The sequence below is a fragment of the Penicillium diatomitis genome (genome assembly GCF_028827545.1).
Source record: "Penicillium diatomitis strain IBT 30728 chromosome Unknown utg000017l_segment0_segment0, whole genome shotgun sequence".
In the NCBI taxonomy this organism is placed as follows: domain Eukaryota; kingdom Fungi; phylum Ascomycota; class Eurotiomycetes; order Eurotiales; family Aspergillaceae; genus Penicillium; species Penicillium diatomitis.
This window is the reverse complement of record NW_026623190.1, coordinates 249791-264475: the sequence shown is the minus strand read 5'-3', so window position 1 is coordinate 264475 and position 14685 is coordinate 249791. Positions and strand designations below refer to the sequence as shown.

Sequence of the window (14685 nt, the reverse complement as noted above, 5' to 3'; positions counted from 1 at the left end):
CTGAGTGACATGTACACCGCCACAGGACCTGCAAGCTGGACTATAGTACGGTTGAACGAGGGAGACAGGGAGAAGAGCCCGCGTCGCTATACTAGGCAGGTGCATGCGCATGCAAAATCCACGCTTGTAAGCTTGAAGGTCGGTCTGTCCGCCGAGGTTGTCAATATTTTGGAGTGGCACATGAAAGTGGTGACGCTGCAGCGCAAAGCTTGAATTTTGATTTGAGATTGGACCGGCCCTGCATACGCTCTGCATAATAGAGTTTACGGTTTTTTGTGCCGGGTGGTCCTGGGATTGCGAGATTCACGTTCAAGCTCGCTGCTCTACAGTCTCCGATTCGAAAATGGCAAAGAGACGCTCGCATACTTCTCGAGTGACGACCCTCAAGATGGATGCGAAAGGCTCGACTCCTCATGTTGATGAGATATGGATGATCCTGGCGCTTCTATCACGGACGCTGTCTTGACCTGCCACTTGGAGCATAATTTGACTCTCTGAATTGTCATGACTCGATGAACGCTTTACAACCCATGCAAAGCAGGGCCATGGGTGCATCGTTCAATGAAAGGCGACAGGAATCAGGTTATCGACTGGCGGCGAGCAGACACTTCTGATCAGGCTCACCGGGTGATGCAGAATGGTGCACGCATTGTCCTCGCCCACAAGCTAACCCCCCAGAGCTGCAGGTTTACTCGTCATTTCCACTGTCGTCGCGACCTCTCTCTGCCGGCATCCCGACTATGATCGAGGAAGCAGCTATATGCAGGGGTGCCACTGTGTCGGCTTATCGAGTGCCGATGGCAGGCCACGTGGGGGGCATGCATCATCTTGACTGGCGCCGGGTAAATATCAGCGGAAAGGCGGTCTGGTCTGGGCGCTCAAGAATGCGCCGTATCTTGCACCGGATGGGCGGTCACAGAAGGTTTCTCGTGATGTGTCTGACACGGCGACTTGACTCGGCCTCGCTCTTCTCGTAAGGCCTGAAATGCAAGTCCTTGCTTGCGTTGTGGCTGCACCTGACCTGTGCAATACCTGTCGGCTTTCCAGAGTTATCAACCGGTGGCCACGCGGTCTACTTAGAGCCCTCATTCAGTTGTCGTGAGTATGGCGGTCAGGAAAGCACGCGCGTCTAGTTGACCAAGATCAGAACCATGATTGCTGTAATATAACACAAAATGCGGCGGCGCGAAAGTTTCGAACACACTCACCACAAACTGCTCCAGAGATTCCTCGAAGAGCTCGTTGTTGACGCCAACACCGCCGGGATGTTCCACGGGAGACAGGGGATTCTTCACGACTGTGCCATGATTACGTGTTAGAATCATCCGTCCACTCCACGATGTGCAACCCTCTCATTAGGGAGCATCGACGAACCGTATTCAACATAGAGGTTGATGTAGATCTGCTGCAGCGCGATTCGCATACTCGGGCTTTTGGTGTCTGTCAACATGACAAATTTGATATTGGTTGGGGTTTCGTAGTAGTGTAGCTTATACTGGCTGGTGTTGAAAGCGACGAAGCTAGAAAAAAAGGACAGAGATTCAACGTCAATATCGGCCCACGCGATTGAGTCAAGGGTCCCTGGAGCGATCGTGCTTACTTGTCATCGTCGCCGCCTAGCTTGCGGACCATATTCCGCAGTGAAAAGACCGTACCGAAGACCAACTTTGAATCATCGTCGGTGGCTCGCACAGTCTGACCACCGCCGGCAGATATGGCCGGGGTTGCGCTCTGTCCTGACTTTCCCGCGATCGAAGCCGGACGGGGTAGCCAGCGGCGTTTGTAGATGCATTCCGCTAGTGAACGCTGGAGTCAGCCTGACGTGGCATTGAAGCAGAGACTGTCCTGAAATGATGCACATACCATGGCGGTCAAAGATGTAGAAAGAATAGACAGTCATGGCAGATCGAGCTTATGAGGTTCAATTACTTCGGCTCTTCACGTGGGCTTGTTGATGTTGATGGTCTACCAACAATCAGGAGAGTCCAACTAATCTGGGGCCGCTGGGCGGTGAGCAGGCGGTCTGTGATCCGCCAGTTGGTCCGTACTCCGTACAATTGGGGTCAAAGCCATCTATCAGGCTGGATTGTTAAGAAGAGCTGTGTTGATCCTGCCTACTGATTTGAACCATTATGACTGCTATCTGAGCTCGAAGTCTTTGTCTTTGTGGCACTTACACTGGGCTCACGGTTGTAAGGGCTTTCGATTCGGCAGTCTAAGGACGAATGAGCAGCCAATTCCAAGCTGTACAAAGTTTCAGTCCCGAGCATGTGAGGAAAAAAAATGGGGTGAACAAAAAGGATAACAGAAGCCGCTACCTGCGGAGAACGAACCAGTCGATCAGACTCACCTTGCATTTGGGACTGTCTCTCCAATCGATGGATGGCTTGTTGTTCACAACCTGACATTCGGCTCCACTCTACTCAAGAAAAAGCTTGTCTTGAGGTCACCATATTCTACACAAGAGGCGACCGTCCAAAACCCTCTCTACGATACGATTCCAATCGGTCGCTCTCTTCATCTCGTTATCGGGATCTCCCCGCTCTCTCGGCTTGAACTCGTAATCTCAATTGCTACCCCACACTGAACTGGTGCAGGGCTCAACCTGCCTGAAGGCATACACCCCTCCTTGCTCGAAGCGACAAGGATCTGATCTTCAATGGACGACTCGGTTACATCACCTCAGTCGGATGTCTCTGTGACACCTGCCTTGGACTCCTTCGAAGGTCCACCGCCGCGGCCGGCTCGGGTCACGTAAGTTTTCCATGATATCCCCGGAGCGCAACAAGCCCCCACGGCAGCTCAATGATTGTCGAGTCAATTTGGGACCTTGGACTAGCTCGCTGATGGTTTGCTCTCACCCAATACCTCCAGCTCGTCAGGGTCTTTTGATAGTCACCCCAGACATCGACAACGCAATCCCCGAGCTCGACGTCCAGTGAAAGTGGGTACTTTCACCCCGCTGCATAGGCGCTTCCCACTTCTTCCGACCAGATGAGAAGAGCTAATGCCAAAATGCTTCGCTGTGGGTGTGTAGGAAACGCTTGATGCCCGATCAGAATACACCACTAGTCAAGATGACGGCACCGCAGAGCACCGGATCAATCAATATTTGATCAAGCAAGAGATCGGACGTGGATCCTTTGGCGCAGTGCATCTAGCTGCGGACCAGTTCGGCAATGAATATGTAAGAAAAACCCAAATGAATGTAGCTTTGAGATCAATAAGTCGGATTGGCCATTATTGGCTAATTGAAGGGTTGCGGCAGGCCGTGAAAGAATTCTCCAAGGCGCGACTTCGAAAGCGCGCACAATCTCACCTTCTTCGGCGACCGCGTGGACCACGACGACCTGGCGCCGGTTTCAACTCGCCATTGCATCGCCATCCCTCGCAAGAAGACGCCAAATTAGCCAGGAACCCCCTTTATCTGATCCAAGAGGAAATCGCCATCATGAAGAAATTGAACCATACTAATTTGGTCTCTCTCATTGAAGTGCTGGATGATCCAACCGAGGATTCGCTCTACATGGTCATGGAAATGTGCAAAAAGGGTGTTGTGATGAAAGTGGGCTTGGAAGAGCGAGCGGATCCATACGATGATGAGCAATGCCGAACGTGGTTTCGTGATCTCATCTTGGGAATCGAATATCTACACGCACAGGGCATCGTTCATCGAGACATCAAGCCTGATAATTGCTTGGTGACAGGCGATGATGTGCTCAAAGTGGTGGACTTTGGGGTTTCCGAAATGTTTGAAAAGAACTCAGACATGTTCACTGCCAAATCGGCGGGATCTCCTGCATTTCTTCCGCCTGAGTTGTGCGTTGTCAAGCATGGCGATGTCTCGGGCAAAGCCGCTGATATCTGGTCGATGGGCGTGACATTATACTGTCTTCGATACGGCAAACTTCCTTTTGAACGACAAAGTATCTTTGAGCTGTACGAAAGCATTCGGAATGATACTGTCGATTTTGAGGACGAGCAAGATGGGAATTTCAAGGATATGATGACTCGGATTCTTGAAAAGGATCCCGCGAAGAGGATAAAGATGCGGGATTTAAGGGTGAGCATGTGTATTTGTGGCAATTGATGCCGGTGTGTCGAGTTTTGCAGCCCTGGCTGATCATTTGGCGTACAGGAACATCCTTGGGTGACCGCCAACGGAGCCGACCCCCTTCTCTCGTACGAAGAAAACACTGCACAGTTGGTTGAACCGCCTACGGAGGAAGAGATGAGTCAAGCAATCACGAGAAACATCGGTCATGTTCTTACACTGGTACGTTCCGTCAATGGACTCAGCAGGAGGACTGGTCGCGATTGGCTGCTAAAGTGTGTTGGTCACAGATGAGAGCTGTCAAGAACTTCAAGCGACTCGTGGATCCGAGCAAGGCCGAGTCAGATTTGAAGAGCATTCTGGGTAACGAACATGATTCCCACTTTGTATCGCCGCCCCTGGAGATGGACGACAATGACGAGTTCCCGGATGTTGGGTTCGACTCGAATACCGAAGGCGCCTCTCAACTTTCATTACTCGAAAGGATAAAGAGGGACATTCAAAAGCGTCCGATTTTGGCAGGAACCCACGGCGGAGACGAGCTGAAAGCAAGCGCCCCTGCCACCAATCTGCTGAATACCCTCTCTCCTGCCGAGCACCTTGACCTCGGCAGTCGCCTGTCTAATCATTCAGCAAATACCCCAGAACGGAAAGACTCCGGCTCGATTCGAAGCGGTAGATCAATGGCGACAAGAGACACCGCAGGGCCAGATTCAGAATCCGCCTCGCCTCATCCGGCCCAGTCCCGAGCAAGCTCTGCTACAACCAAGCGGAGCGTCGAAGGAACCAGAGGCCATGCGCGAGATCCCCTTGAAGAAAGTTTTCCCTATCTATTCGTCGGACCCTCGACATTCTCCGATACCTCTCCACAGGAACCCAGCCAATTCAATCTGGGCAGTGAGACCGTGTCCATCTCCGCCGAGCCAGAAAGTAAGGACGAGGAAATGGACCCTGCACTGCAGGCAGCACAATCGGACAACCCTGTCCCCATCGTCAGTGAATCCCCCGGTGCCGCTGAATTCGACATCTACGAAACAGCCTACCGCAAGGAGCTTGAACGCATCAAATCTAGTACGTCCACCTTGCCTGACGCAGGCGTCAGTCCCAAGGTGTATCTCACGCGTCGCGTGGAGGGCAAGCACGAGGTCATGGAATTCATCAAGGACAAAGTGATCGACATTCAGATGGGCGGCAAAAGAGCCCTCGCATCGGGGGGCAGGTCCGCCTCGGCCTTTGGCGCTGCAGTCAGTCTATTGTGCAACCAACTCGAGCAGAAGCGCGAGGCCGAAAAGCGAGAGAATCAGACGGATGAACATGAGACAAAGACAAGTTGGAAGGCTCCAGGTCAAGACCACGGCCCCGCCGAGCCCAGACAGCGTCGACCCTCTCATCCCCCTTCAACATCTCTCATGGCCCAGTCCATCCCCGGCCCGGAGGCTTCGTCCTTCGAGGCGACGGGCGTGTCGGCTACGGATTCTAGCACCGAACATGAAAGTGCACCGACGCAGCTCCGCCGTCTCTTGGATCGAGTACGTGAAAAGTCTCACGAGTGAATGGCCACGCTCAAGCTGGATGGAATCATGCACAGCATCTCATTGTCCTACATAGTCCTTCCACAAACAACCTGACAAGCTCCTACTATTCCTCTCTGAACATAATCAGCGATTGCATATCTACCATACCTTCTCCTCCAGATGCCCTGTTCACTAACACCTACATGCTCGACAATATAGTAATACTCTTATCTGCCCAACTTGGGCGAATAATCGCAGCATGAGCCCTGGTCCTCACATCACAAGCATTAAATCGATGGATCCGGCGAGATAACCCCCCTCCCCCTCCCTCTTAAACCAGCATCTCCATCGGAGCAAACTCACATGATATGTCAAAGTGCCGAAGTCGGTAAAAGCGAATTCCAGAATCCGCCGAGGCTGCAATATGCAAACACAACACAGATACAATACCATGATACATACACTATGTAAATCACAAAGAGCAAACAGCAACAACCTTAGCAAAAAAAAGGGCATACCGCGTCACAAAATAAAAATCCGCAACTTCATCGAAATTGTCTTTATTAACAGACACATAGTTCATGCGTAAGTCAGAGAAATGGAGAAAGGGAGCATAACGGCAGATTTGAAAGGATTCGACTATTCGCGTGCCAGAGGCCGAGGGTCCGTGAAGGAAGATGGTGGCGATGGGATCGAGATTTGGCATCGTCGCAAGTTTGGAGTGAATTGGGAGAAATGGTAAGGGAAGGTCGTGTGCCAAGGGTGAGATTGAAATTGAAGAGGAGGAGGAGAAGAAGAAGAAGAAGAAGAAGAAGAAGAAGAAGAAGAAGAAGAAGAAGAAGAAGAAGAAGAAGAAGAAGAAGAAGAAGAAGAAGAAGAAGAAGAAGCACACTTGTAATATGAACAAGGACATAATGTTGACATTAATATGACAAAGTAGCATGGCAAGACGAAGAATCAAGCGTCGTGGCTTTTCATTGCACATGATATGTGAAAACGCTGCACTGGAGAAGGAAGATTGGTTTGTCTTGTGTAGTATGTAGTTTGGAAATCTGGGAAACGAGAAATGGGCAAAGGAGCAGTATAAGCGCAGTGCAATAGCCAAATGGAAGAATGAGAAGAAAAAAAAATCGAGGCTGCGTGGTATTCAAACATATATGGCGAGGATGGAGGAGCGAACACCCTTCGCGTGAGACATCATGGATCAAGCTCAGATGAGAGCGGACGCAGATGGAAGCACAGGATAAGAGAGATCCACGCGAGAGCGGAAAAAAAAGAATATGATTTCGAACACAAAACGGGAAAATGCTGTCTAAAGTAATGATTTCATGCAATGCATCTGTGACTTTCATAAATTCAGGATCGTCGTGAGACAGAGCTGCCAACGCGGGGGGGGGGGGGGGGGCTTGTTGAAAGTTGGCGGGTTAGGGTCATAATAAGCGCAGTTTGTATTGATGTGACGAGCCACAGCACTGCCAGTTGCGCAGTGGCTGCTGCAGAAGTGAGGGTCGAACTTGTCGCGTCAAGCACCAGATCCCAATCGATACGACATAGAAGCTTCCTTTTTGATTTGAGCTTGTAAAGAAGAGAAGCTGCTGTGGCACCTCCAGCCAGGCATCCACCTAAACCAAACCGACCACAACCCCATCTTTGAAATGCCAGCCTCATCGCGTTGGCTTATCGCTAGGGGTCATGCTCGCCCGAACATCCGTATACGGTCCCATGCTCGTCTCGCCCCGACTTGTCGCCGAGTCTCTTCGCCCACTGTCCGCCGGCGAAAACCGATCTGGTGGTATAGAGCCGAACGAGCTTCTCTCGCCGGGGGTGGTTCCGGTGAAGCGCCCAAACTGATCAATTGGTCCCAAGTGCAGAGTACGGGGCGAAGGTAACGGTTTGCTCATCTCATCGAGACGAGGCAGTTCGCGCATATTCCCCCCCCTAGAGTGTCGATCTGGCATTTCTCCGCGCTCTCCTGCAGAGAACATCGGAGCTGGTGCCAGAGGTCGACCTACAGCTGCTTCATAAGCATGGGGTCCGTGGTTTGGGCCGCGCCGAGACGGCGCCGCTGCAGGACCCGACGAGTACATTGCGAGCGAAGCAGGCGGAGGACTAGGGGGAGATTGTGGATTTTTGACACGGGTGGAACCAGCGCGCCGAGGTGGAGGATAGGTTTCCCCGCGGGCTTCGGCGGCGGCTTTGCGTCGTTCCGTCTCAGCCTTGCTGGGTCGACCACGTTTGCGAGGCGGCTCACTGGCCAATGCGGTCTCGAACCGTGGGGAGAGTTGGGCGGAGCTTTCGCTGCTGTAGGAGGCCGTGCTGGCTGGTGGGCGAGGCTGAATCGCGCGTGGTGCGGACGGCTTCTCGGCTGGATAGAGGGGCCGTTTACGTATGGATGGATCGTGAATGGAAGCTGGACCTCCAGGCCCATCAGACCGTGGTATTGAGGTTGGTGTTGACTGTGCACTTGGTGTTGGTGGTGGTGGCGGTGGTGGAGCTTGCTGGTAGTGGTATTGACCGGGGTGTTGGTGGTGTTGGAGCGGAGGTGGAGGTGGTGGTGGTTGTTGAACTTGTTGTTGGTTGTGAGGCTGGTGGTGCGAATGCGATTGATACGAAGGCGATGCATGCGCCGGGGGCTGCACTTGCGACTGCGAGAGCATAGCGCCAAAGGTCATTTTACATTGACTGAGCGTACGGCCTGTGGGTTGTTGGCGCCAGGAGCGGCGGTTAGTGAACCATTCTGTGGGCGGCAGGTGTATAACAAGGTCAAGACTGCAGCTAAGACGAGCAAGCTTCAACAACAGTCTCAGCGTTCACTCAAGGAAAGCAATTACCTGGAGGCAAGGGAATATGCTCCCAATTTGGCGAAATTGCAAGGTCATTGACAATGCGTATAAGATAGTTGGGAGATATCGGGGCTTTCTTCAAGATCTCGCAGAGTAGAGTGTTCTGTCAGGACGGGAATTAGCGTGATCTGATTTCATCCTGACCAAGACGTTCCCTGAGAAACATACCTTCTCCTCCTCGGTCCATGGACTATCGGCCGGATTCGACATGACCAAGACCAGACCCACGAGAGGGTCAAATTTATGGAAAGTGCTGATGATCGGTGATGGGATCAAAGCTCGGTCGGTATACTCAGATCCGCTAAAGTAGGAGTTCGACAGTCCAGCGAAGGCGACAATAAGACAAAAACGGTAGAAATAGCCTCCCCGGACAAGTTTTCTGTGGAGCTAAAGTAGCACGAGCGTCGGCAACAATTGGTCTGACACACGTGCACAACCAGAGCGCAAGAAGAGGGAATTGTAAAAAGTGATGAGGCTCTTGAGGCGGATAAAGAGAGTAGAGAAGGGAAAACAATCGAAAGCAAAGCAACCCCCAAAGAAAGAGAGGAATGGAACCACACAGCGAGTGCTTCTATGATGCCATTCTCTTGACCGGTTCCTTTGGATGAGAATGAAGCAGAGAACAAAATCGGGCAATGCGTCCTGCACCGTCGAGGCAATATCCAAGGGTCCAAAATGAAGAAGGAAAAAAAAGAAAGAAAGATAATTGGGGCGCGATCGCTCAAATGGGAAATCTCCAGATAGCCTTGCGGTATCAACACGAATGGCAGTGAAACCAGGGAAATGGCGGATGCGCAGAGCGGAGAAGCGAGCGACTTTCAAGGAGGAATCCACAAGACCAATAACGCTTGAACAGTGGACTTTTGAAAGCGCAATGCCTAGCTTCAGAGCTCAGACAGGCGAGGGATCGAGAGGAAAAAAGAGAAAAGGGAAGGAAAAAGAGAAGAAAAACGAGACAAAAAAAACCACAAAACGCAAACCGGTGAGAAAATAGGATACAAATCCAGGCAATGGGACTGATGTAACAAGAGCAGATGCACAGACTGAGCCAGTGTAAAGAAAAAAACAGCACAACAAGCGCGACGCTCAACTGAAGGCGTCACAGCCACAGGAAATTCGACGTGCAGCACAACAAAACGTGATCCATGAAGTACCGACTGGTCAAGATTGGTCCACACGGGTCTGAAGCAGCCGGGATCACGCAGGAAGCAATGCGCGTTGGACCACCAGGGAAAGCTGCAGAAATGCTGAGTCGCGTTTGAGGGGGAGATGGTAAATGCAGTTAAGGTTGAGCAAAGCACGATCCACGGTGCAGTGGACAAGTAGTAGACCGAGGCAGTGAGCGATGTGAGATAGAGATGCACCAATGAGACTCGCTGGAGAAGATGGCAGTGGGGACAAGGGTGGAAGAGACAAATGCTGCTGAACAGGAAAGAGGAAAGAGGGAAGACCCAGAAGGTCTCGTCGTAGTATGAGGCGTCGTGGAGGTCGAAGAGTCTGTCAGAAAAGACAAAGGCGATAGATTGCTAGACCTGAAGTGGTGCGAGCAGCTCTCCGTAGTGCTAGTGTTGATATCGGCATGGAAATTCGCCCAAGAAGAGACGGGAGGGAGCCTGGGCCCAGACACTACGAGACACAGTTGATAAGCGTACAATGTCCCTGACAGCCCATGGGATTCCTCGACAGATCGCCGCAGCAATGGGGGAAGAGGTCAATTCGGAGCTCTGGCGGTGATGCAGAACTCAAAGCCCCAGATAGGCAGACTCGGTGGAGTCCAGACGGAAAAGACTGGCGGGGACAGCTGGGACTGAAAATAGCAACGTCCAAGGGAACAAGGGGATCGATCAATTGACAGCAATGAAGATCAGAAATGGTAGGGATACCTTGGAAAATGAAATAAAGAAAATGGAGCAGGAGCGCACCGAAAAACGGGGGGAATTGACAACGAATGGCCCAAAAGCAGAGAGAAAGAAGAGAAAGAGATGGAATGGAGCAATAGAATCAAATTGTACAGTAGAGACTGGAGATTAAAGACTAAAGAATAACAGACCGGAAGAGAACTTCGGGATCGGCAAAAATGGAGAAATTGTAAAATGGCCAAACGGGAAAAAAGAAAAAAAGAAAAAAAGAAAAAGGCAAAAAAGAAAGGAAAAGAAAAGAAATTAAAAAAAAAGCACAAAAAGAAACGGGGTAAGCGGGGAGTTTCATATCTTCCAGAATCATTCGAGACGGAATAACAGAATTCCCATGAATTCACGTCGCCGGCGGCCAGACAACTGGCTCGCTCTCTCTCGCTCTCTCGCTCTCTCGCTTTCTCGCTTTTCCCAAGCCTACAAAGTACGATCGAGGGTTGGAGGGGCGGGTCCAAACCCAGGTCAAGCCCCTCGCGCCAGTTGGATTTCACGAGCAACTGAACTGACGCCTCTACCAGAGTCGGCCATACTCATGTCAAAGACAAGTTCACTCACGCGGGCGTGGCAATCTGTAGTCTTTGTAGCTTTAGGAGCTCGACCACGCTGAGCAAAGTCCTACCACGTGAGTTGCTCTACCTCTTGCAAAGACGGAGGGATGGGGGAGGGGAAGAGCTAGTCGTGGAATGGATAGTGATACTCTCTGCATTTCTGTAATATGTCCTTTGCATCCTGTACACTTCTCAAACCCTTTGTCAGGATCGAATACTCTGTGGAGTGAAGTTCTGCCTCGAAAGGTCCTTTGCTACTCTGAGTCTCTTGCTATCCTCGGTACCACCTGTAGGCTGTCCCCTCGAACAACTCTGAAGAGCGGACCACATCGCGTCGCGTCCACGACTTCATGCACATAATCAACTGGCGTTTGTCTTGCGCGTGAATGTGGGGAACCTTGACAGCCACGGTCCAGTCGTAATCAACAACGCGAGTGCCCTCACTGTAGTCGGTCGCACTGTCGTAGCGAGTGTCTCTACAAAGTACATCCTCGGTACATGCAGCTACAACGAGGACTACACCCTACACAGTCCTGAGTACACCGCACACACGAGTCGTATATCTACCCGCATGCAGTATCCAGGCAGCCTTGCAGTGCTTGCAGTCAGCAGGATATTGTCCTGCCAGTCTCTGCCGCCAAGCACTTGCAATGCTTGCTTGACCGTCCCTGAAGAGCAAGATCCATTTCACATCCATGTCGTTAGTCTTGTTGTCTAATCTAGTTGAGTCGACAGTGATCCGCAATCCTTCGCTCAACCCCGCCACAGACTGGAAGTCGAGGCTAAATGACCCTCTTCAATCAAAAGGTCATCAATTCGTATCCGGTAGTCTTCTTTTGTACCGTGTCAACCATTGTTCTCGTGCGAATCAGTCGGTAGGATCGACCCTAAGCCGCCCCTGGAGCTAGCTCCAAACACCACCTATTCACGGACGACCCAGCATCCTGGCGCACCCGCCGCAGCGCGCCTATCATGTGGTTGCAATTCGCCCTAATTGCGCCGTCATGGATCTTACTGCGCCAGCCCTAATGAGGACCTATCAGACCAGGAGACAGTTAGTGACTGTTTCCCAATTGAGCTTTCAGCAGGCCAGCAGGGGCTGTTTCTAATGGGAGATGGCGACTGATGAATTCGGGAACTGGGGGGGGAGAGAGCGGGCAGGGAAAAGACATCCGGTAGTCTACGACTGGCCCGAAGCGAGTTCCAGTACCAAGAAAAGCGCACTGGCTTCCCGCCGCAGCGTTCCTTGGCTCTGGGTCCGTCAGGGCCAACCGTTTTCTCCTGTGGTACCATTGAGATGATACTTTATTTGAGGTGTTGGATTCCCTCGGTAACTTTTTCTTTTCTTTCGGGATCCTATGGGTTTTTTGCCACTCCGCTGACGACAAGTGCATGCTCTTCATGATTGTGATCCGCTCATGAGTAACTCCGTCCTCTCTCTTGAGGGAGAGAGCGAGCCAGAGAGAGAAAGGAAGTGCGTGTGTGAAGGACCATCGAGCGCTCCTCGGAACTTTTGAGTTTGTAGTTTGTCCTGAACATCTATTGGCGCTTTTCCTTTCTGGGAAATTTAACTTTGTGTTCCCCTGATGCGCTGTCTAGCGCCTCCCCAGCTTGTCCCTTCCCTGCTAGCGTGGCCACGAGATGGGCTTTTCTTCTTCTTTGGTCAGCCTTGGTCGGAACTCAGTCGCGGAGGAGTCCCACTTGGAAAGAGCCCGCGGAGGGTTGCTACACGTCCAGATTGGGAATTGGAATGGTCAATGGTGTGATGAGAAATAGGAGTCTAGGTCGGTTGAAGACCTCCGGACAGTCAAAGACGCCAAGGACAAGTATGTTATGGTGGCTATCATCAATCATATGCCGCCTGGTCAACAGACAAATAAAGACGAAAACCTTGTCTTCCAGCGTTTGCCTTTTTGGCGTTAAGCATTTTGCCGCTTGGACGGTAACCGAGCCTGGCCCTCTTTCTTCGGAAAGGGCAGAAAAAGGTGATCTGCACTTCGTCATCGAGCGTACCTCCGTCGCCGTCCCGCCGATTTCCCTCCGAGACCCTATGCTCTCTCCTCCAAGGCGATGTGCAAGTATGTAATACAAACCCACACTGCAGTACTGCACCCTGTGAGATGTTCAGTATCATGTCGAGTCTAAAGTCTTTGAAAATGCCCCTCGACCGGTCGCTTCTCCGTCCTCCCTGACCGGGTTCAATCATCTGCAGCCTAGTTCGGCAAAGGACTCGACGGGAGAAACAAGACATTTTGTCTCTTCAAGGCCTTGGACATTTTGGCCCCGCTCACTTGACACAACGGCGTCTTTTCGGTTACCGTCAGCGGACTGGAGACCCTCGCTTGCGACAATGGAAGAGACTTGTATCTAGTCGAAGCGTTACTCCTTATTCATGGTATCGCTATCCTCTCCCTTTTGAGTTCTCCTTCCGGGCCTTGAGGTAAGAGTTTCTTTTTTATGTTGGTGCTGCTTAGTCTACGAGAGCATGTGATATAAAGTACCACACCGAGACCGCTCGAACATCCTTCCAGTTTAGTTGCATCTCCAATGAGCTTGTTTGGTCTTAGCAAAGTGTACCTCAACAAAGCGATTTATGTGCAGCTACTCTCACAACTGTCATGCCGTCAAGGTGAAGGGCACGAGGACAACTAATGAAATGTTGAATGCACAGAATCGCTACCTGGAGGGTATTTATTAGGTTATTCATTGACACGCACTTTGAGTCCCTCAAAGTAAAGCTTCCAGTCATTTCATTTCGGTTTCAAGCTGCACACTTTTGGCTAGGTATCTACTCGATGTGTCCTCAGGTCTCTGTCTAGTTCAAGTACTCCCCCTACTGTAGTAACCCCCTCGGTGGAGTGAGTGGACGATGTCAAGTCTTCCAAGCTCCCAAGTATTGTTGATGCCTCGCGGAAACATTCCTGAAATGGAGCCTGGGCTGTCAGGTAAATCGACGCTAGGTTTTAGTTCCCTTATCCCGATAAATGATGAAGACTGATGCAAAGTATTGGATATCTGTAATAGAAGTGATCATCGCGATCATGATCACAGTACCTGGAGGCAGATGACCTCGATGCTCAGACGCATCGCATCGGACCATGATTGATATCTGTGGCGTAGGCGATCGGAAATTTAATTTCATACACGTTCCACAGGAAGAGCTGAACGGTTCATGATCATGAAATCTTTCCCCATCGAATACAGAGAAAAAGGAACGGAAGAAAAACAAAAAGGCAAAAGTGCAAAGTTTGATCTGCTTCTATGCTCCGGACTCCGTAGCCAATACCACGTTGACCATCCTTTCCATGCATCCCGTAACCAATTTCTGCTTGGCTCCCTTCTTTCTCACTTCCGCCTCAGGATCCATCAGCGCCCTCTCCATCGTCTCGACTGAATCGGAAACAGCGGCTCCGGACGCACAGACACCGTTTGCATTTTCTGATATGCATCGCATACAATTACATACACAAATCAGTCAGAAACGGAATGAATCACACCCAGAGGTCTCCCTGCAGAGTGGCCTGGAGCCAATGGATTTGTGCCTTCAGCGTCAATCCTGCAGCTCGCAGTGATTCCGACTAACATGAGGCCCCCTCATCCATTCATTTGCTTCCGGATTCAGAATGCTGCTTTTCCCAAACCACCGAATTGAAATCTGCAGGAAGTGAAACATCCACCGACATGAATAATGCCCCCCCTGTGCTGTGACGGTCATTCTGACACGTTCGTCGCCCAAATCCAGCTGGTGTGGATCGGCTGGCTCTGCAGTGCTTGTTCGTCTTAATCCTGTCCGATTTCTGCACAGCTTTCTTC

General features: G+C 51.2%; 3 protein-coding genes across 3 annotated transcripts; 1 reads left to right on the top strand and 2 right to left on the bottom strand.

Annotated features, from left to right (window-relative positions):
- Positions 1-1085: 1085 nt before the first annotated feature.
- On the bottom strand, positions 1086-1900 carry N7539_009441 (TRAPP subunit BET5; the record flags this gene model as incomplete). Its single annotated transcript, XM_056939036.1, has 4 exons — positions 1086-1297; positions 1375-1520; positions 1601-1796; positions 1864-1900. 4 exons carry the CDS (start codon positions 1898-1900, stop codon positions 1086-1088), a joined length of 591 nt encoding a protein of 196 aa, XP_056785758.1.
- Positions 1901-2659: 759 nt separating this feature from the next.
- N7539_009440 (serine/threonine-protein kinase) lies at positions 2660-6500 on the top strand (the record flags this gene model as incomplete). The annotated part of the gene is made up of 7 exons (XM_056939035.1): positions 2660-2754; positions 2875-2944; positions 3038-3187; positions 3269-4063; positions 4139-4276; positions 4345-5583; positions 6351-6500. The coding sequence occupies 7 exons, from the start codon at positions 2660-2662 to the stop codon at positions 6498-6500; spliced, it is 2637 nt and encodes an 878-aa protein (XP_056785757.1).
- Positions 6501-7232: 732 nt separating this feature from the next.
- N7539_009439 (putative AT DNA binding protein) lies at positions 7233-8225 on the bottom strand (the record flags this gene model as incomplete). The annotated part of the gene is made up of 1 exon (XM_056939034.1): positions 7233-8225. The coding sequence occupies one exon, from the start codon at positions 8223-8225 to the stop codon at positions 7233-7235; it is 993 nt and encodes a 330-aa protein (XP_056785756.1).
- Between the last annotated feature and the right edge of the window lie 6460 nt (positions 8226-14685).